Raw genomic sequence first — 19,569 nt, 5'->3', positions numbered from 1 at the left:
AAAGCAACGAGAATTATTGCTTTAACTGAACTTGATAACATGGTTATAAACAGGAAGCATTAACTCTAGACTACTTTAATGACAAATAAGAACTCCATTCTAGCTTTTATCTTTGTCAGAGGCAATTGATAGTTTGGAGTTATACCACAGTTTTCAAGATTGGCACAAGATAACATTGAATATATAAAATATGGTAACCCTAGGTCCTAGAGTTAAGGACAAGAATATTTTAAAAGTTTTCACAAAATAAGCAAAATATAAGCGTATAGAATGTTCAATTTTGTGACCCGAGGGTCAGGGTCAAATTTGACCCAAAGGGCATAATTTGAACAAACTTCGTAGAGGACTATAAGATGTTACTGCATACCAAATTCGGTAGCTATAGTCTGAATTGTTTTTGACAAGAAGATTTTTAAAGATTTCACAAAATAGGCGCTTTATTAGCGTTTATTCTATTTTGTTACCCCCCAGGGCAGGGTCAAAGTTAACCCCAGAGGCAATATTTGAACACATTTGGTAGAGGTTTATTAAATGTCACTACATACCAAATTTGGTAGCCCTAGGCCAAACGGTTATGGACAGAAAGATTTTTAAAGTATTCACAAAATAGACCCCATATTAACGTATGTTCAGTTTTGTGACCCCCCGGGCAGTGTCAAATTGGACCCAAGGGGCATAATTCGAACAAACTTGGTAGAGAAATATTAGATGTCACTACATACCAAATTTGGTAGCCCAAGACTCAATGGTTATGGACAAGATAATTTAAAATTTTCACAAAATAAGCCCTTTTTAAGCACATTTTCAATTTTGTGACCCCGGGACAGTTTCAAATTTGACCCTAGGAGCATAATTTGAACAACTAAGAAGAGAACCATTACTTGTCACTACATACCAAATTTGGTAGCCCTATGCCATATTGTTATGGATAAGAGATTCTAAAGTTTTCACAAAATAGGCCTTATATAAGCATAATTATGTTAAATTTTGTGACTATCGGGGAAGGGTCAAACTTGACCCCACGGGCATAATTTGAAAAAACTTGGTAGAGGACTATTATATGTCTCTACATACCAAATTTATTAGCCCTATGCCTAATGGTTATGGACGAGAAAATTTTGAAAGTTTTCATAAAATAGGCCTTATATAATCAAATGTTCAATTTTGGGACCCCCGGGGAATGGTTTAAATTTGACCCCAGGGGCATAATTTGAAGAAATTTGGTAGAAGACTATTAGATGTCTCTACATACTAAATTTATTAGCCCTATGCCTAATGATTATGGACGAGAAAATTTGGAAAGTTTTCACAAAATAGGCCTTCTTTAAGCAAATGTTCAATTTTGTGACCCCTGGGGCATGGTAAAATTTGACCCAAGGGGCATAATTTGAAGAACTTTGGTAGAGGACTATTAGATGTCTCTACCTACGAAATTTGAAAGTCCTAGGCCCAATTGTTATGGACGCTTAGATTTTTAAATTTTTCACAAAATAAGCCTTATGTAAGCATATGTTCAATATTGTGACACCCGGGTCAGGGTCAACTTTGACACCAGGGGAATAATTTGAGGATATTTGGTAGAGGACTTTTGGATGTCTCTACATACCAAATTTGATAGACCGAGGCCCAATGGTTATGGGAAGGAAGATTTTGAAAGTTTAAACAAAATAGACCTTATATAAGCATATGTTCAATTTTGTTATCCCCGGGGCAGGGTCAAATTTGACCCCAGGGGAATAATTTGAAAAAATTTGGTAGCGGACTATTAGATTTCTCTACGTACTAAATTTGATAGCCCTAGGAGCAATGGTTATGGATGAGAAAATTTTGAAAATTTTCACAAAATAGACCTTATATAAGCATATGTTCAATTCTGTGACCCCCGGGGCAGAGTCAATTTAAACCCCAGGAGCATATTTTGAAGAAATTTGGTAGTGGACTATAAGATGTCTCTACATATCAAATTTGATAGCCCGAGGCCTAATGGTTATGGACGAGAAAATGTTGAAAGTTTTCACAAAATAGGCCTTATATAAGCATATGTTCAATTTTGTGACCCTCGGGGCAGGGTTAAATTTGACCTCAGGGGCATAATTTGAAGAAATTTGGTAGACGACTATTAGATGTCTCTAAATGCCAAATTCGATAGCCCGAGGCCCAATGGTTATGGACGAGAGAATTTTTAAAGTTTTCACAAAATAGGCCTTAAATAAGCATATGTTCCATTTTGTGACCCCCGGGGCAGGGTCAAATGTGACCCCAGGGGCTAAATTTGAAGAAATTTGGTAGAGGACTATTAGATGTCTCTAAATACTAAATTTAATAGCCCTAGGCCCAATGGTTATGGACAAGAAAACTTTGAAAGTTTTCACAAAATAGGCCTTATATAAGCATATGTTCAATTTTGTGACCCCGGGGCAGAGTCAAATTTGACCCCAGGGGCATAATCTGAAGAAATTTGGTAGAGGACTATAAGATGTCTCTACATATCAAATTTGATAGCCCTAGACCCATTGGTTATGGACGAGAAAATTTTGAAAGTTTTCACAAAATAGGCCTTATATAAGCATATGTTCAATTTTGTGACCCCCGGGGCAGAGTCAAATTTGACCACAGGGGCATAATTTGAAGAAATTTGGTAGAGGACTATTAGATGGATCTACATACCAAATTTTATAGCCCTAGGTCCAATGATTATGGATGAGAAGATTTTGAAACTTTTAACAAAAAAAGGCCTTATATAAGCAAATTTTCATTTTTGTGACCCCCAGGGCAGAGTCAAATTTGACCCCAGGGGCATAATTTGAACAAATTTGAAAGAGGTTTACCCCAGAAACATTCCTGAGAAATTTTATCAGAATTGGACCAGCAGTGTAGGAGAAGAAGATGTTTTAAGGAAAAGTTAACGCACGCACGCACGGACGCACGCACGACGGACACAGGACCATGGCATAAGCCCCGCTGGCCTTTGGCCAGTGGAGCTAAAAATAGTATTTTGGCAAACATTACCGATGTTTATGCAGTTTGTGTTATTATTGCAAAGAATACACAATAAACTATACATTGACCTATATTTTTTATGTTGTTCAATCTTTTAAATTAAAATACATTAAGATAGTTTTATTAAGAAGGCCGATACTACGTATGCACATGCGACAACTTTTCAATAGAATAAGAATGCCGCTCACCTGAGACATGCATGTAAAAACTGTAATAAGACTTTGTGATGTTTTTGTATTAGCTGTGATTTTATCTAGGTATATAATGACAAGTTTACCCCGAGGCTGGGTCAATTTCAATCCCAGGGACATATATAGACTGAACAAACAGATTGTTTAGTTGTTTACTATATAATATAAAGAAGTGAAACTCCAGCTGCTGGAGCAGTATTGAATTTTCATTAAAAACAATTAGTTGGTCCTTTATTTAAGGCAAGTGACCGATTGCCCAAACAGTACAAAACAGCACAATACAGCACAATACAAACCAACATAAACACAAAATATGAATAAAGCTGGGGTCACCGCCTTGGAACGGTCAATGCAAAGCAGTCTATATAAAGCATGTGACCTCGAGCGCCTGGTTAGTTTTGACCCGATGAACATGATTTGAACAAACTTAGCAGAGAAACACTGTATGATGTCACACACCAAATGTTAAACGCCTTACCCTTGGGGTTTCAGAGCATAAGATGTTTTAGTTGTTTACTATATAAGTCTATATAAATCATGTGACCCTAGGGCCTGGTTAGTTTTGACCCAAGGAAGATGATTTGAACAACTTATTTTGTGGAAAACCATACACACCATATCTTGAAACCATGACCCTTGAAGTGAAAGAGATTGTTAAAGTTATAATATTAGTCCATATAAATAATTTTTAAAATACTCAAACTTAAGTTATAACAGTATAATACTGTTGAGCATGCTTTGAGTTGTCAGGCAGCCATGTGACAATAACTGACCGTGCAGAAGTTTTAGACTTTCTGAAAGAAACAGTCTCTCAAAACTTGCCTGATGATTCATAAGGCAGTACAATGATTCGTGTCTTGCATTGGACGAAGGACATCGACAACTTTCCTGACCTGTAGAATGCGTTGTGAGAAACATAATTATTTCTAAGACAGACTGTGTGAACATTTGCTGTTAATAACATCTTTAATGATGAATTAAATGATGTAGTTTTTTATCAGGCTACAAAGTTTAAGCGACATTCCAAAAAATTATATGGACACTTTTATAGCCTAATGCCCTATTTTGTATTGACATTTTCTAAATGTTTGGTATTTACTTAATATTTATGACATTAATACAGAATGTTCCGAATCTATTTAAAAATATATTTATTTCTATCAATCTATGGACAAAATAAAACACCGTTATGCAAATGTTAAAATAAAGACAAAATGTATTATACAATAATTTTGTAAAAGTACGAACAGTTAATTTACATTTTAACCCTTTCCCACTCAGAGGCAAAGTGTAAACAGCATAGAACCACAATAGCCTGCGACAAACTCAGTCTCTTCAGGTTGTATGCTGTTTGCTGCTCATACGTATCGAAGGGTTGGAAATGATTCAATTAAAACTCGAATTTAGTAAGAAAGGTTTCAATTAAATATAACTTTCTAAGGTACTATCAATGCGTGAAAATAAGTGTCTAAGTTGTAAAGGGTTAAATTGAGGTAAACATTTTTTCAAGATAAGCAAGATTGGACAATAAACTAAAGTTTACTTAACTAAAGATGTCACTTACAGTAAATCCCCTATAAGTTTATAAGCCTCGTCTTGGAAAAACTGGGCTTAATGCATGTTCCTAAAGTGTCGTCCAAAATAAGCCTGTCCAGAAGAAGAGAATTCCTTCAAAACAAAAAATACTTTAAATGAACAGAATCTTCCCTGATAAGCATGCGCAGACTGCACAGCTTTATCTGGGATGACACTTTACATACATAAATTAAACACCGTTTTCCGAAAGCCAGACTTTTATTTTTTCAACAAGGGCCAGCACTATTCCAAAATGGCAATTTAAAAAAAAACAACGATATATACAATGTTATAATTTCCAGCTGATGTGTAAATAAAAATTAGTTATGAACATGTTTTTTATTGTTATCATCATGACATTTAAAATAAATACATCATTTAATCAACATGTTTTGCGAATCAGGATTTTGTGTTGGTGTTCACAAAATCTGTTAGAGTGATTTCCCCTGCTAACACTTTGGTCCGTATATCCGCTTGATTGCTTAACACAAACAGGATATTTATAATAGTCCGTTTATGTGCGTTGCTAATGAGTCTGTTTTGTTTGCGGAATGTCTCAATGCCCTGGGCATGCTCACTGCAATAACACACACATATGAGCCTGATCTAGGAAAAAGGGGCTTAATACATGTGTGAAAAGTGTCGTCCAAGGTTTGTCTGAGCAGTCTGCAAAGCTTATCTTAGCAGCACTTTCCACTTATATGGTAGTTGTATATCAAAGAAGTCTTGTCTTAACAAAAATCAATTTTAGGCAGATAGTGGTGTCCATGATTAGCCTGTGTGGACTTAAAAGGCAAATATGGGACGACATTTTACGCACATGCATTAAGCTCCGCGTTCCCAGAGGTTGGACTTTATCAGATAACAAACACATAAGTGGTCCTCTAAGAGACCAACGTTATTAATCAATATACCTTGCTATCTTTAATGGAAAATGTAATCATCACACAATTAATCAAATGTAGAACCTCTGAGAAAACTGACTTAATGCATGTGCGTAAAATGTTGTCTCAGATAAGCATTTGCAGTCTGCAAAATCAAGCTAAACAGGGAGACACTTTACGCTTTTATGAAGTTCGTTGTTTAAAGGAAGAAAGTTCTAAGCAAAAATATAGTTTAGTTGGAAAGGTTCGTTCCTGATAAGGCTGTGCACAGGCTAATATGGAACGACAATTTACATACATGGATTAACCCACATTTTCCTAGAGCAAAGGTCATATAAAACCAAGAGAGTTTAAAAAGAAAATTAAGTTCTCGCCAATTTTTACCTTTATTCTGAACCTTTTGTCAATATTTAATAAGCGACATAAAAGTTCCTTAGAATTCATGGAAATTACAAGGCAGGTCAAGTATTTATGGCTTGTGATATGCAATTCGTCTACATTAAATTCCTGCCGTGGCATTTAAAATTAAATTAAAAAGTATGCACTCTGAGCTTCCACAGAAAATAAGGTTGTCAGAAACAAGTTTATTGCAAACTTTGTGCATTTAACATCAGCACCCTCTTGGTGAAAAACAATATTTACAAGAGATAAGAACGCATTTGGGCAAAGAATTGATGAAAAACATACTGTGCAGATACCTGGTCACTTTTCCTGTTTTTGTGAAGCGGCCTTGACCCCCCCCCCGTATTTTGTGAAAAAATGAGTCGTGAACTGTTCAAAATTGTGTAAAATGAGTCTCAACCTTTCTAAAATTATGAAAGTTTGAGTCACGAACTTATTGAAATTGTGAAAATTTGAGTTGCGAACTTCTTGAAATTGTGAAAGTTTAAGTTGCGAATTTCCCAAAATTGTGAAAAATGGTCATTCTTACAGAAGGAAAAAAAGTCCTGGAAACTGTTAAAATGGTCAGAATTCAGAAAATTCACAAGACAGAAAACAGCTCAATTGGGTTAATTTTTCAAGCAATAGAATTCGGCTGTAATGAAGTAATTGGGTTGCGCTCTCATAGAACCAGGCTTAATGCATATGCGTTAAGTTGTATCCCAAATTAGCCAGTGCAGTCTGGAACGGTACTTTTCGCTCAAACTTGGCTTTTACTAAGAAGGGACGTCCTTTAAATTGGGCCGACGCTTTACGCACATGCAGTAAGTCCAGTTTTCCTCGAGCGAGACTCAACTTATGATAGTTGGAAAAGACAGAGCATGAACACAAATGCCGTATTCTACCAGAGCAACACAATCAACCAATAAAACTTGCCACCTTTGATGGGAAATATAATAAATAACAGTGAATAAGATGTAGGTAATTTAGTGACCTTGTTTAGCAACACTGCAGAGACACGGATAGCACCGGATAAGCACGGACCAACACGTTATCTTCACGTTATCTACACGGACCCTACCGTATCTTCACACCAATTGCAATCACGGTAGCGATACAGACCACACATGATTTGCCCGTAACTGATAATAACTTGTATTAAGGCAGATTGAGTGTAGGTGACTACATCAATTTGGCTGTCCGGTTATTGCTATGATTTGTGAACACACTTCGCATCTTTCCGTGTTTGAGTCTTGTTGGTGGTCGCCACTACGGACAGGTGGGGTTTCCTTTGGGTACTTCGGCTTTTCTAACAGCACAAGACCACACCTCAATTGTATTATTTTAATAAAACACAAATATGTGGAAATTGTAGTTATGATCTAGAATTATACCAAAGTGCCGACCAGCATGATATCTACTGTTAAAGTGCACCTTCTAGTTTCTAAATGATCGTTAAAGGCTCCAACCACTAATTTCGTAATCAATTGTACAGGCAAATGCTTTTAAAAATAACATTTAAAGAAATGAAAAACATATTTCATGCATTTGAAAATATTGGAAAAATGTATATTAAACAATTTGAAAAAAGGCCCAGGATGTAGGTCATTTTAACATTTTCTTATGAATTCATACATAATATAAAACTCGAAAGTCCATCAGGCAAAATATTGTTTTCTTTTTCTACATATTTTCCACGCACACGCTTAAGATAAAATTAAATTGGGATAATATATAAGTAAAAACACGACTAAAGTTAAAATGTTAAAAAACGACACCACACTTAAAATAGGAGAACACTTGGTTGTACTTTTTTCAAATTCCAGTGGGAGATAATTGTCTTTAAATTGTGTTAATTGTTTTTATGGATTGTACGGGACTTTTTTGTCGACTTATTAACAAGAAATTACTTTTCATTAATTTTATTTGAAATTGAAGTATGACAAAGTAAACTATTACCAACTTTTACACAAATCTTTCGAATGCTTAGGTATACTGCGCAGGCATAATACTATGAATGGACCTGGTCCTGTTACTTAATACATGAGACAGAGCAAACAAGTTAAACCACTAAGAACCATGTGCTGTATTTTCATGTTGGCGTACGTGCCCAATCACAGCTTTACCCAGGTCTCACAGCATTGAAATGACGTCCGTGTCTGATTAATTGCCAGCTTTTATCAATAAAGTTACATCGCGTGCAGTGGGTTTTCTTGAGAAGAGGATTACCTAAATTTTATATTGAGTGTCATTTACCCGATATTGGTATTACATTGATATACACGTTGTACTCTTAAGCTCAAAGAATGCGTCTTGTTGAAAACTCTCCTGATAAAACTTTCCCACTAGGTCACAATATACGTAATCGACATTTAAAAAGAAATGAATTTAGTTACATTGTTTGGTTGCCAGTTTTAATAAAATGTTCTGCTATTTACATTCATGTACATTGTCATATTGTAAAAACATCTACTTAATTCAGCTTTAAACAAATCTGACAATTGATGGAATGGATTTACGATGTTTTTCATGCATATGTTATCAAATTTACTAATGATATGCATGTGCGTGCCCGGCCTACGAACACTAACATAGTGCAACACATAAGTTGTCGTTAATGGCACACAACCTCAAAGGTCTTTAAGGGTGAACCAATCGTTGTTATCTGTAACTGAACTTTATATTTGCACATATCGTAGAGCTTAAGTCAATATAACCCTTCAAATAAAGTAAATGTGATGATCATACCAGTCTTGCAGGTTCTCGGGCGTTGGCACTTCTTATTAGTTATTCCACGTTTTTCCTACGTGTTTTAAGTGTGTGTTTTTTCTAAAATGCTCCTAGTGTAAATTTTTGTTCAACATTATATTAAAAAACAACGCCCATTACCTTTTTGGTAATGAAGGGTGTGGTCCCTGACACACAGTGTGCTATCCAACTATGATTACATTAGATAAGCCTTTGAAATAACCCTTATACTGAAGATTATGTATTATCTATATATCAAATATTAGACACATACAGACACATAGCAAATAGTTTTGAATATAATATATACATCATTCTGTCTGTATCTGCTTACTCAATCATGTATATTTAACAATCCTCAGATGTTTGAAATCATATAAACTGTAAATTGATTTTGAGACATACGGTCATTGTTCTATGTAAAACACTTTTTAAAAGTTGCATATTTACTGTGTCATTATTTTCACAAAGCAGGACGTTTCCACAAACGCGTGCAACACATTTGGGGACCGCGGCACAGGACGCTGTTGGTGCACAGATGTAAGTATCAGGGTAGTGGAGAAAGCCATTTGAAAGATTGGTTCGCTATAAACCTGTCGCACGCTATTATAGTGATGTTTGTTTACTACTTGTTCGCTATCAAAATCAATAAAGTCCTTTACTCGTGATGTATACCCTTTATATCGGGCACTAGTTACAAATAGCCTTGTAAACATTTACCCTGAGGCCAAAACTCCGATCATATCGTGCTGAAGAAAGAGAACTCCTTATGAAAGATTTGTTCATTTTTGTTGATTAGTTTTTAGTTGTTCTTTGCGGACACTTAAGGTAAGTGGTATGTGTTGCAAGTCGGTCTGCTCTTAACTACGCTAAGAACGATAACCATCGCATCTGCCTGTTTATACTTCACCACTGGCACACTGCAGACAGTGAGTGTGTGTATGAAACCAACAGTGTTTAACAGCTTGTGCGACAACATGGGCCAGTTTGTCATTGAAATATGTACATATGGGCTGCTTCCAGGGAAAACGGGGCTTAATGCATGCCAAATAAGTGGTATCCCAGATTAGCCTGTGCACATTGCAATGCGCACAAGCTAATCAAGGACGACACTTTCTGATTTTATGGTGTTTTTCGTTTAAAGAGAGTTTCTAGTACTGGGATGACAATCAATTCATATGCATTAAGCCCTGTTTTTCCAAAATGAAGCTTAAATTATCTTGTCTATTTATGATTTCAAAAAAAGATAAAAGTTATTACATACTGTGTAATCCGTATACAAACAGATGCCAAAAATCAAGATAGATTTCACTTTCACAATTATCAGTTGAAACACTTTAATTGTCCTTGAATGGAATGTGTTGTTTTAGGACTGTATTTTTGTTTAGTTTAAACCTATTTATTTTAGCTCGATTGCATCGAAAGCTTTAGACTAATTTAAAGTTTTACTTCTTTATATTATATAAACGTTCTTGATTCCGTTTCCTGTGCCTAGAACCAGTACTTCGTGTCTTTGGTGGAGATCTAAAGAACGCTCCCACGATGGAGATCGAACCCGTGACCTCCCGGTCGCTAGGCACACAACATATTCATTACACCACGGCGACCTGTATTTTTGTTTACAAAATATTACATTGTTTATCTACTGAAGAAAATAAGGTAATAAGTTTAAATATAATCTAACCAACACCAAAAAGTGTCATTTTAGTCTCGAAAAGCTTTTCTATACTAAAACAGGGTTTCTTACTTTTTTAGAAACAGTTTATTTGTATTAATACTTGATACGAATAGAAAATTAATTTTACTGACAATTTAAACATTCATGTCAAGTCAGATCAAGTCAAGTAAATTGTATTTGCAAAGTCGGATACACAAACAATTAACATAACCTCTAATGAGCTTTTTAAACCGACTTACACGTACATATATATTATACACATAAAACATGTTAAGATCACTGTTAAGATAATCTTAAGACAAACAAATTAAATAATGCATGTATTATCACAGCCAATATATATTATATATATATATATATATATACATATATATATATATATATATATATATATATATATATATATATATATATATATATATATATATATATATATTTGTTAATATAAAGCTATTGTAGTACATCAAAGAGGGAAGGTACTTGGTAGGATATAAATACATTAAACATATAAAACCTGACATACAAACATTATACAAATATTACAGAGTTAAAACTGGTGGTGTAGCTGCTGATCTTGACTATATGTCTAAAACCACCATAAAAGAAAGAGAGTAAAAACACTGAAAAACGAATATTGACACAACAGTGCAACAAGTTAAAAAATGTTGTAAGAGATCGTCTATCCCCTCAAATTTAATTTGTGAGAAACTAAGCAGCAGCTACCTAACAAGACAGAGAATACGTATAATTAAATTGATGCACTTTAAGCAAAGATTGCACATTGTTTAAGCCGAACATTCAAAATAGACATACGCTAGTACAAGTATGACTAAGGGCATATGATTAAGACATGTATTATAAGGAATTTAAAATAAATGTTAAAAAACATTGAAGAAGAAAAATGAAATGAGGATATGTATGCTGAAAAAATAGTCACATGAATTAACAGTGTTAACATACAATAAAGAAAAAAAAATACAATATGCAGGTATCTGTGGAGATTTTCTCTGGACACAGTCGAACAGTAAACCAAAATGTTGTGAAATTATGGCTTCAGTCAGAAATCAAACCTTCAATTGGAAAACAAACCTTCAATTAGAAAACAAACCTCTAATTGGAAAACAAACATTCAATTGAAAAACAAACCTTCAATTGGAAAACAAATACACAACAGATTAACAGTCAGATTTGGTGACTAATATGGACAAACATTTTAGAAGGCAAAAAAGAAGCACATAATGAACTTAACGTAGGTAAATAAGTACAGATTTTGATACCATTATCTTGTGTGCATAATTATTTGGTAAGAAATATCCTCAATTTATCCTCAATTTATAATTGGCTACCAGTCAAAAAACATGTTCATGCTTGGAAATTAAACTTACCTTACCATATACGTATAGATGTTTTGTTGTTAACCAAATTTCATGATAAAAGCAACTAGACTGTTTACATCAAAATAAAAAGCAGTGATTCGATCCCACCTCTGCGAAGGGTAAATAATAACAAAAATGTATTTCTAACAATCATTTGGATTGCTAATTTTGCATTCTATATACACAATCGTCTTAAGAAATGTGGAATCTTGAAAGACTTAGTATACAATACCACATTAGTCGTATAAGTAAATATATATAGAGTGTAGTTAACAAATCTGAAACAAATCTACCAGAACAAATGATTTTGTATCAAAGTTTTAAAGCAAAGGTAATTATTAATCACACTTACGTTGTATAAGCCCCACTCGTAATCACAATTACTTTGTATAAGGCCCGACAGTTAAAACCATTTTCTTTGTATAAGCTCCGTACTGAATCATACTCACTTTGTATAAGTCCACTTTTAATAACACTTACTTCGAATAAGGATACACATTTAACCACACTTAGTTCTTATAAGGCCCCACTCTTAATCACACTTACTTTGTATAAGGTCCCACTCTTTATCTCATTTTATTTGTATAAGGTCCCACTTTTTATCACACTCACTTGATATAAGGCCCCCCCCCGACTTAATCATGCTAACTTTGTATAATGCAACACATTTAATCATGCGCATTTTGTATGCGGCCCCACACTTGATTACATTTAATTTGTATAAGGCCCCACACTTTATCAAACCTACTGTGTATAAGGCCCCACACGTGATCACACTTAATTTGTATGAGACCCAACACTTAATCACATCCACTTTGTATAAGGCCCAACGCTTGATCACATTTACTTGGTATAAATTTATATAATTCATAATATTTTTATATGAATAAAGAGTCACTTAACACAGCCATATTCAACAAGAAACATATGAACATAAAATATATGAAAAATGTGTGTACATATTTGCATAATGGACTTTTTCTGCCATGTGCAATGCTTATGGATATGTGTCAATATATTTACATAAACACTTCAGCATCGTTCTTGAAAAACTGGCAATCCACACAGGCGAAAATCTAGTTAATGCAGAAAGTGCCGCCCCTGATTGACCTGTGTTGACTGAACAAGCTTATCTGGAAATACACTTTACACACATACATTAAGCCCCGTTTTCCCAGAGCATGGCTCATTTACAAATGCCACAACACCATTGTACAGGTGTGTTATGGCAATATTTAAACCGAAGGTAGCATAATGAATGAGACATTAATGTGGCCTCTACAGAGGTATCAAGGCTATTTTAAGAATTAACTAAGTGATCGATTACATAATTTGGAGAGTTCTGTTGTTGTCGTTATATTTTGTTACGATTATTGCTTATATAAAGTATAACATACATCCTTCATTGTATGAGCACGGATGGTCGAGTGTTCTCAGTGGTAGACTTTAACTCCAGGACTCCAGGGATCAGTGGTTCGAGTTATGTTTTATTCTTGATTTTTACTGGAGCCTTTTGAATCCAATGTTTAAATTTATAAATATAAAGCATTAACTGACAAACTTCAATACATGAAAAATCGGAACATATTTATGTATAGAACACAGGCCTGAAGTAAAATCTTAAAAATCCACTTCTTTAAAGCTACAAAGGCTAGATTTTAGGTAGTTTGAAACAAGGTAATTATGACTCTGTGATTATTTAGTTACAAACCAGATTTAAATAATGGCCAATATCTCTTGCAACAGACTGAATCCAAAGGGACCTTTTCATCTTTTGATTAATCAATTAACCTGTACATGCATGTAATTGTTATATTGGAATATATCCAACTCCATTGAATTTGTTTACAATGTATTTCATTACTATTTAAAACCGGAGAATGCATGGCAAAATACTAACTGTAATCAATTCAGGTTTACTGCATATCATTTGAACTGATTCTAATTATTGGTATTTCTAAAATGTTTTACAGCTACTTGTTTTCACTTGAATGCAAAAAAAACTAACTATAAAAGGAAGAACAAATTAAAACACTTACCAATTGCAATGTATGAACTCAAATAGTTGTACATTGTTTGTCTTAAAGGATTAAGTTACACTCAAATGTGTTTATATTGTTACGTCTGTAATGCCATATTTGTATATTTTTTTCGTAAGTTTTTATGAATAATAGGATGTATATCAAATAAATAAATGACAACAACAAATAAAATGTAATAATAAAAAGAAAAATGATACGACGATGTGTGTCCCCTAAGTTGTGAACCATCATCTCTTAGACCACACAAACCGTTTTTATCGTGTGATTTTAACAACAGAGCATGTCTAGAATTACGGGAGATGGAATGCATTGCATTTTCCGAGATGTCACGATTATACTGTTGGAATGCTGGTTTTAATCAAACTCATTACGTTTAGATGTTTGAAAGTCAATAAAAAAAATGAATTTGCATAAGTTCATGTATATCAGGGTAGGGAAGAGTGAAGAACTTTATGCTATAATTTATACAAGTGCACATAATGCAAAACATGCAATACCAATTGTTTAATATAAGAACACCATTTGCAAGACAAAACGCTTTGGCCGGGTTACTCAATGCACCGTTAAGATAACATTACCGTTTACCTCCGTTAAGTATGCAAACTCAGCGTAATTTCATCAGCCGTAAACTTCATGTTGCTTAAACAGTTAAAACGCTGATGTTAATTAAATATAAGGGAGCTTACACAAAATGTATTGATTTTAAAATCTTGGTCAAATAGCTTCGCACTGCAAACTCGGGTAAGCAATATTGCAAAATGCAATGCTGCATCGCTATAATTGTCATATATGCCGAAGCCGAATTAACATTTATTCATTTCAGTCAACTGGAAGAGAATATGAGAACATTTAATGGGTTATTAATTTTGATCAAAACCTGAGTTAAGGTCACTACAATTTATTAACAAAGGTGTTTTCAGTGCAGAAAAAACACTTTTCATCATACTTCAAAACCAAGGATCAAATAAATGTTAAAGCAATCTTCAATACATTTGAAATGTATGCAAAAGAAATGACAACCACTATACATACATCTAGTGTGATTTTAATGTCAGGTAAAAAAAACATAAATTATTCTCTGAACTAAAATCATTTAAACGTGTTAAGTGAAATAGAAATAATAAAGAATTGTCATAGATGTAACAAGTTCATACATTCATAGCACTTCTAATGTTCACATGAACTCTTTATTAATACTATCATTGTTATAGTATCATATCACAATGTTCTAATTGTACAACAATATATTCTCATGGCCATTTTAAATAATCTGAATAATAAAATAAGATGTATGCTAAAATACACTATTGTACTTTGAACACCAGGATACTGTTGTTTAATAAAAGTCCGACAACAAAGCAGGCGGTGTGTCTGTTGTAGCAGACTGACCATGGGCCATCCACTCCATCCTCCTCAGTAGCAAGAGTGGCCAGCTTCCTTCTCCCCTCACTGTCCACCTGTGTGATGTAGAAGTTGGGGCGTAGGCCTCCACATACCAGCACCTGGCCTGCAGGTGTCACGTGTACAGCATGTGGGGCGTTGAGTGCAGGGTCAGTGAAGGTGGCCAGGACTGACCCATCCCTGGCCAGGATGAGGAGCTTGTCATGGGATAGGTTAATGATGTACAACTTGTCCCCTGTGGGATGCACAGCACACCTCCATACTGAAATACAGAGTAACAACAAGATATTGAATAATCTGTATAGTAATTGATAACAGATCTTTTTGAAAATGTATTAATAATAGATTGTTAAATCAAATAAAGTATGCAGCAAATGATTAAGGTCTGCATTAAAATCTAATAAAAATCATTAATTAGTTTAGGCAGGAAGGTTTGTTTCAGCGTTTTGTTTTCTATCAATGTTTGGGATGTTTGTGTGACTTGCTGTCTACCACAACAACAAACACGGAGATACTAACACTGCAAAATGCACATGAATATATCAAGTGATGTCACTACATGCAGTAATAATATCCATACATATCCACATGATTACAATGTTAGTGATGCTTATATTGAGATATTTTACATTACAATCATCCACAACAGTAACTTTTAAGTATTTTAGTTCCTGAAATTGAAATATTATATATAGTTTCTTGATCAATTACAGAAGACAGCTGTTTTCTTTACATGTTACATGTTCATACTCAATTGTTGAACATCTCAAACACACCGAAAACAATTGACTAAAGGTAACAGTCTTTGAAAAAACAAATAATGTCTATTTATAGACATGTCAAACACTGAATGAAATGAACTTGACAGTATATTCTTTACTATGGCTGGAATAATACTTTATTTTTATTTTTATTCAACCTAACGATTTTAAGATTTTTTTTAATTCTGACCTGTTAATTTGCCTGATGTATCTTCATACATCTTGCTGACTTGTTCCCCACTGAGTGTGTACTTGTATAGTGCTGTGAGAGCAGTAATATACAAGTCTCCCTGGTGGAAGGCAATACCACTACATGTATGTTGTAACTGAAGCTTTCTTCCTATCACCAGCTGCCTGTTGTTGATTGTGATGAACTGGACCTCATCTGTGTTACTACAGATATTATTCAGAGTCACAGCCACCTCACTGGGTGTGATCTCACACATACCCGCTGGCGTGCCAGTAAAACTCCAGTGACTCAACCACCTGGTACTGCTGGTCAAGAAGCTTGACATTCGCATTAGAGTTGTCTACAACCACAACCTGTCTGTCTGGGAGAACACAGATGGCTTGGATACTGCATTTATGTGAATCACTTGACATTTTCATATTGTGTACAGACTTCCCCTGCACAGTGAACACCTTGTTCGGATCTGATTGCCCCATCAATGTCTGGGTAATGTGTTCAATCTTGCCAAGACCTGACAGTTTAGACAAGTACTGTACAATTTCACGGTTAGGCAGAAATGTTATTGAAAACTTTAGACTGAAGAGAATTTCCCTTCAGATATGTTTCAGACTGCTGTATTTTATCATTGCATTTCCTGATGGCTAATAAAGTATAGTTCCAGTGTGCTTTTATCACTGATATCCTGTATGGCGTCACGAAGTTGTTTAAATTCATCCCTAAGCCTGATGCATTTGTCAACAGCAATTTTTGAAGAGGCGTGTAGTTTGGTCAGAGTATCTTTCATTCTTCAGTGTCTTTTGTTCGATTGTGTCTAAGGCTGAATTTATATTTTGGCGAGTTTCTGTATCGTGTGTAACTGCTTATCATAGGAACTTTGAACATATTGAATGCTAGCCTCTTGGTTGTCTTGAAGTTTTTTTTATTTCTTCCAGAATAGTTTTGATAGAAACTGACAGTTTTTGAAGGTCTGTGGACTGACCTTTTACTTTGTCGGATATAAGAGTTACCTTTTGGCAGAGTCTGAAAAAAAAGAGAATTAAAAACACTGTAACTATATACAATACTAAAATACTTTCTTTACAGCTTTGGCATGCGAATCTTTAAGTACTTTGGCAACATCAGAATGAGATTGATTATAAAGTCAAGCATTAAGAGTCCAGCATTATATTCACACATATGGCCATTACAGGGTCTCTGATTTAGAAATAGGTCATGGGATTGTATCTCCATACCCGTTTTATATCCGATATTAACACAAATTAAGATATATAAAGGTACCTTAGATATATATATATATAAATACCACATTTATTAAACGTCTTATAGCAAGAAATGTATAGCAACATTATTGCGAGGCATATTAAATTTCAATTTCAGACGTGATTGTGGTTTTTTCGATTTAAGACCTTAATAAGGCATTTAATTGAAATTACCTCCCCTACAACCTCCTCATAGTAATTGAAGGTGCCTTGAATGCGGGGTTGTATACTGACCCCGTTTTGATACTGACCTCGTAAGTATAGTTTGAAAACTACAGAGACCGCGTAACTGGCACTATAATAGTATATATATTATATATATATAATATATATATACATTTATATATTGAAATCAAAAACCTAAGTATTTATTTCATCAGTTATATTACTGGAGGTATTCAAAGCCCCATTTAGTGATTTACTAAGATGGCTTTAAACTGCAGTCTTCTATTTATAATTACTGTACATGCAAAAATTAATAGTTTCTTGAAATAAATAAAAAATATTTCATTGATATTATAAACAAGAGCTGTCACCATAGGATGACAAATGCCCCCTATAAACGCTTTGATAGAAGTTATGCTTATTTTTCGAAACCTAAACGCAGATTTCGAAACCTAAACGCGGACCCTAAGCTCAAGGTCAAGGGGTAAAAATGTGAATGCATTTGGAAAGGCCTTGTCCATATACACATGCATATAAAATATGAAGGTTATATCTCAAGGGGCATAAAAGTTATGAGCAATTTTCGAAAACTAAACGCAGATTTCGAAACCTAAACATGGACACAAAGTTCAAGATAAATGTCACAGATGTAAATTTTTCACGCAGATTTCAAAACTTAAACCTGGACCAAAAGTTCAAGAACAAGGTCACAGGGGAAAACATTTTTGTGCGTATGGAGGGCCTTGTCCATATACACATGCACACCAATGATTTTGCTTTTAATGTTACCTTCTTGCAACAAAGATTAAAACCCTGCATTTTTGTAATGGTAGTATTTTTCTATAATTAAAATGAAGAAACAATATATTAATATACCTGTGTTTAAGGAATGCACAATTTGTGCAGCACAGCTCACTGTGTTCATCACAATACATTTTCAGGCTTTCTTCTTTATGATATCACATTTTAGAAGAAAATCTTCAACCTTCTTGGCACTGGCCATTTCTTCATATTTTCCCCTTCCAAAGGGGCATGTTTTGTAAACAACTTGTTGTGCATGTTAACACATTCTCCACAGTAAAACTTCACACAAGATTCACAGTAGAAATCAGCCATTTTATCCAGTTTTTTTTCTTCGCAGGTCGAGCACAAGAAGTCTTGGATCATGTCAGATCCCTTGTCAATAGTGGATTGTGAAAAGCTTTTTGTAATGTCAGATCCCTTGTCTATGGAGGATTGTGAAAAGGTTGCCATTTTACTAAATTAATTTTCACAAACACGGCAGCTAAGGATCCCTTTACCTTTGTTTCAACTTAAATATGTTAGTGCCTCTTAATGATTGTCAGCTAAATTAAACAGCTCAACAAATCTCGCCCATCCAATTGTCCAAAGCCCGTTAACAAGTTATGCATAACATAACCAGTATGAAACAAATATAAAACTCCTTTTGTTTGAAGGTTTAAACTTAAGTAAACAAAGTAACTATGTAATCTGTGAATCGTATGGTATGATAAAACCACATGGTTAAACCTGAGTTTGCCATTGGTTTACTTGGGTATACAAAGGAAAAATTTCAACTCGAGGTTGCATTAAATCAATAAACAAGAAGAAAAATTGCTTTAAGTAGCATCGATTATATGGGTAAAATATGAAGCATGTTAAACAGTATACCACTTGAAAGCCTATATAGGCCTTCAACCTAGCTGTAATTAATGTAATTTTCACAAATAGCATTTCATTTAGGGACAATTTATTAAGTAATGATAAATTGAAAATCAATAAAACTGTCTTTGTCACGCCTGAAATATTCCACCTCATACCTATTTGTCTGAAAACATGGTAGTTAGGTTTAATAGGACGAACTATATATAAAACAATAATTCCGCTCACCTGAGACACGCAGGTACAAACTGTTATT

At 34.3% G+C, this 19,569-nt stretch overlaps 1 protein-coding gene across 1 annotated transcript in view; it reads right to left on the bottom strand.

Moving 5' to 3' along the window:
* LOC127847013 (uncharacterized) overlaps window positions 1-18,596 on the bottom strand; it is a 136,389-nt gene extending 117,793 nt beyond the window's left edge. The window contains exon 1 of the mRNA XM_052378507.1: window positions 18,528-18,596. Coding sequence (XP_052234467.1) covers window positions 18,528-18,586 — 59 coding nt within the window. The 5' untranslated portion in view covers window positions 18,587-18,596. The remainder of the gene's footprint in view (window positions 1-18,527) is intronic.
* Window positions 18,597-19,569: the final 973 nt, after the last annotated feature.

The sequence above is a fragment of the Dreissena polymorpha genome, chromosome 10, assembly GCF_020536995.1.
Source record: "Dreissena polymorpha isolate Duluth1 chromosome 10, UMN_Dpol_1.0, whole genome shotgun sequence".
Taxonomy (NCBI): Eukaryota; Metazoa; Mollusca; class Bivalvia; order Myida; family Dreissenidae; genus Dreissena; species Dreissena polymorpha.
The sequence above is the reverse complement of the archived record's forward strand: the minus strand, read 5'-3'. Positions and strand labels throughout refer to the sequence as shown.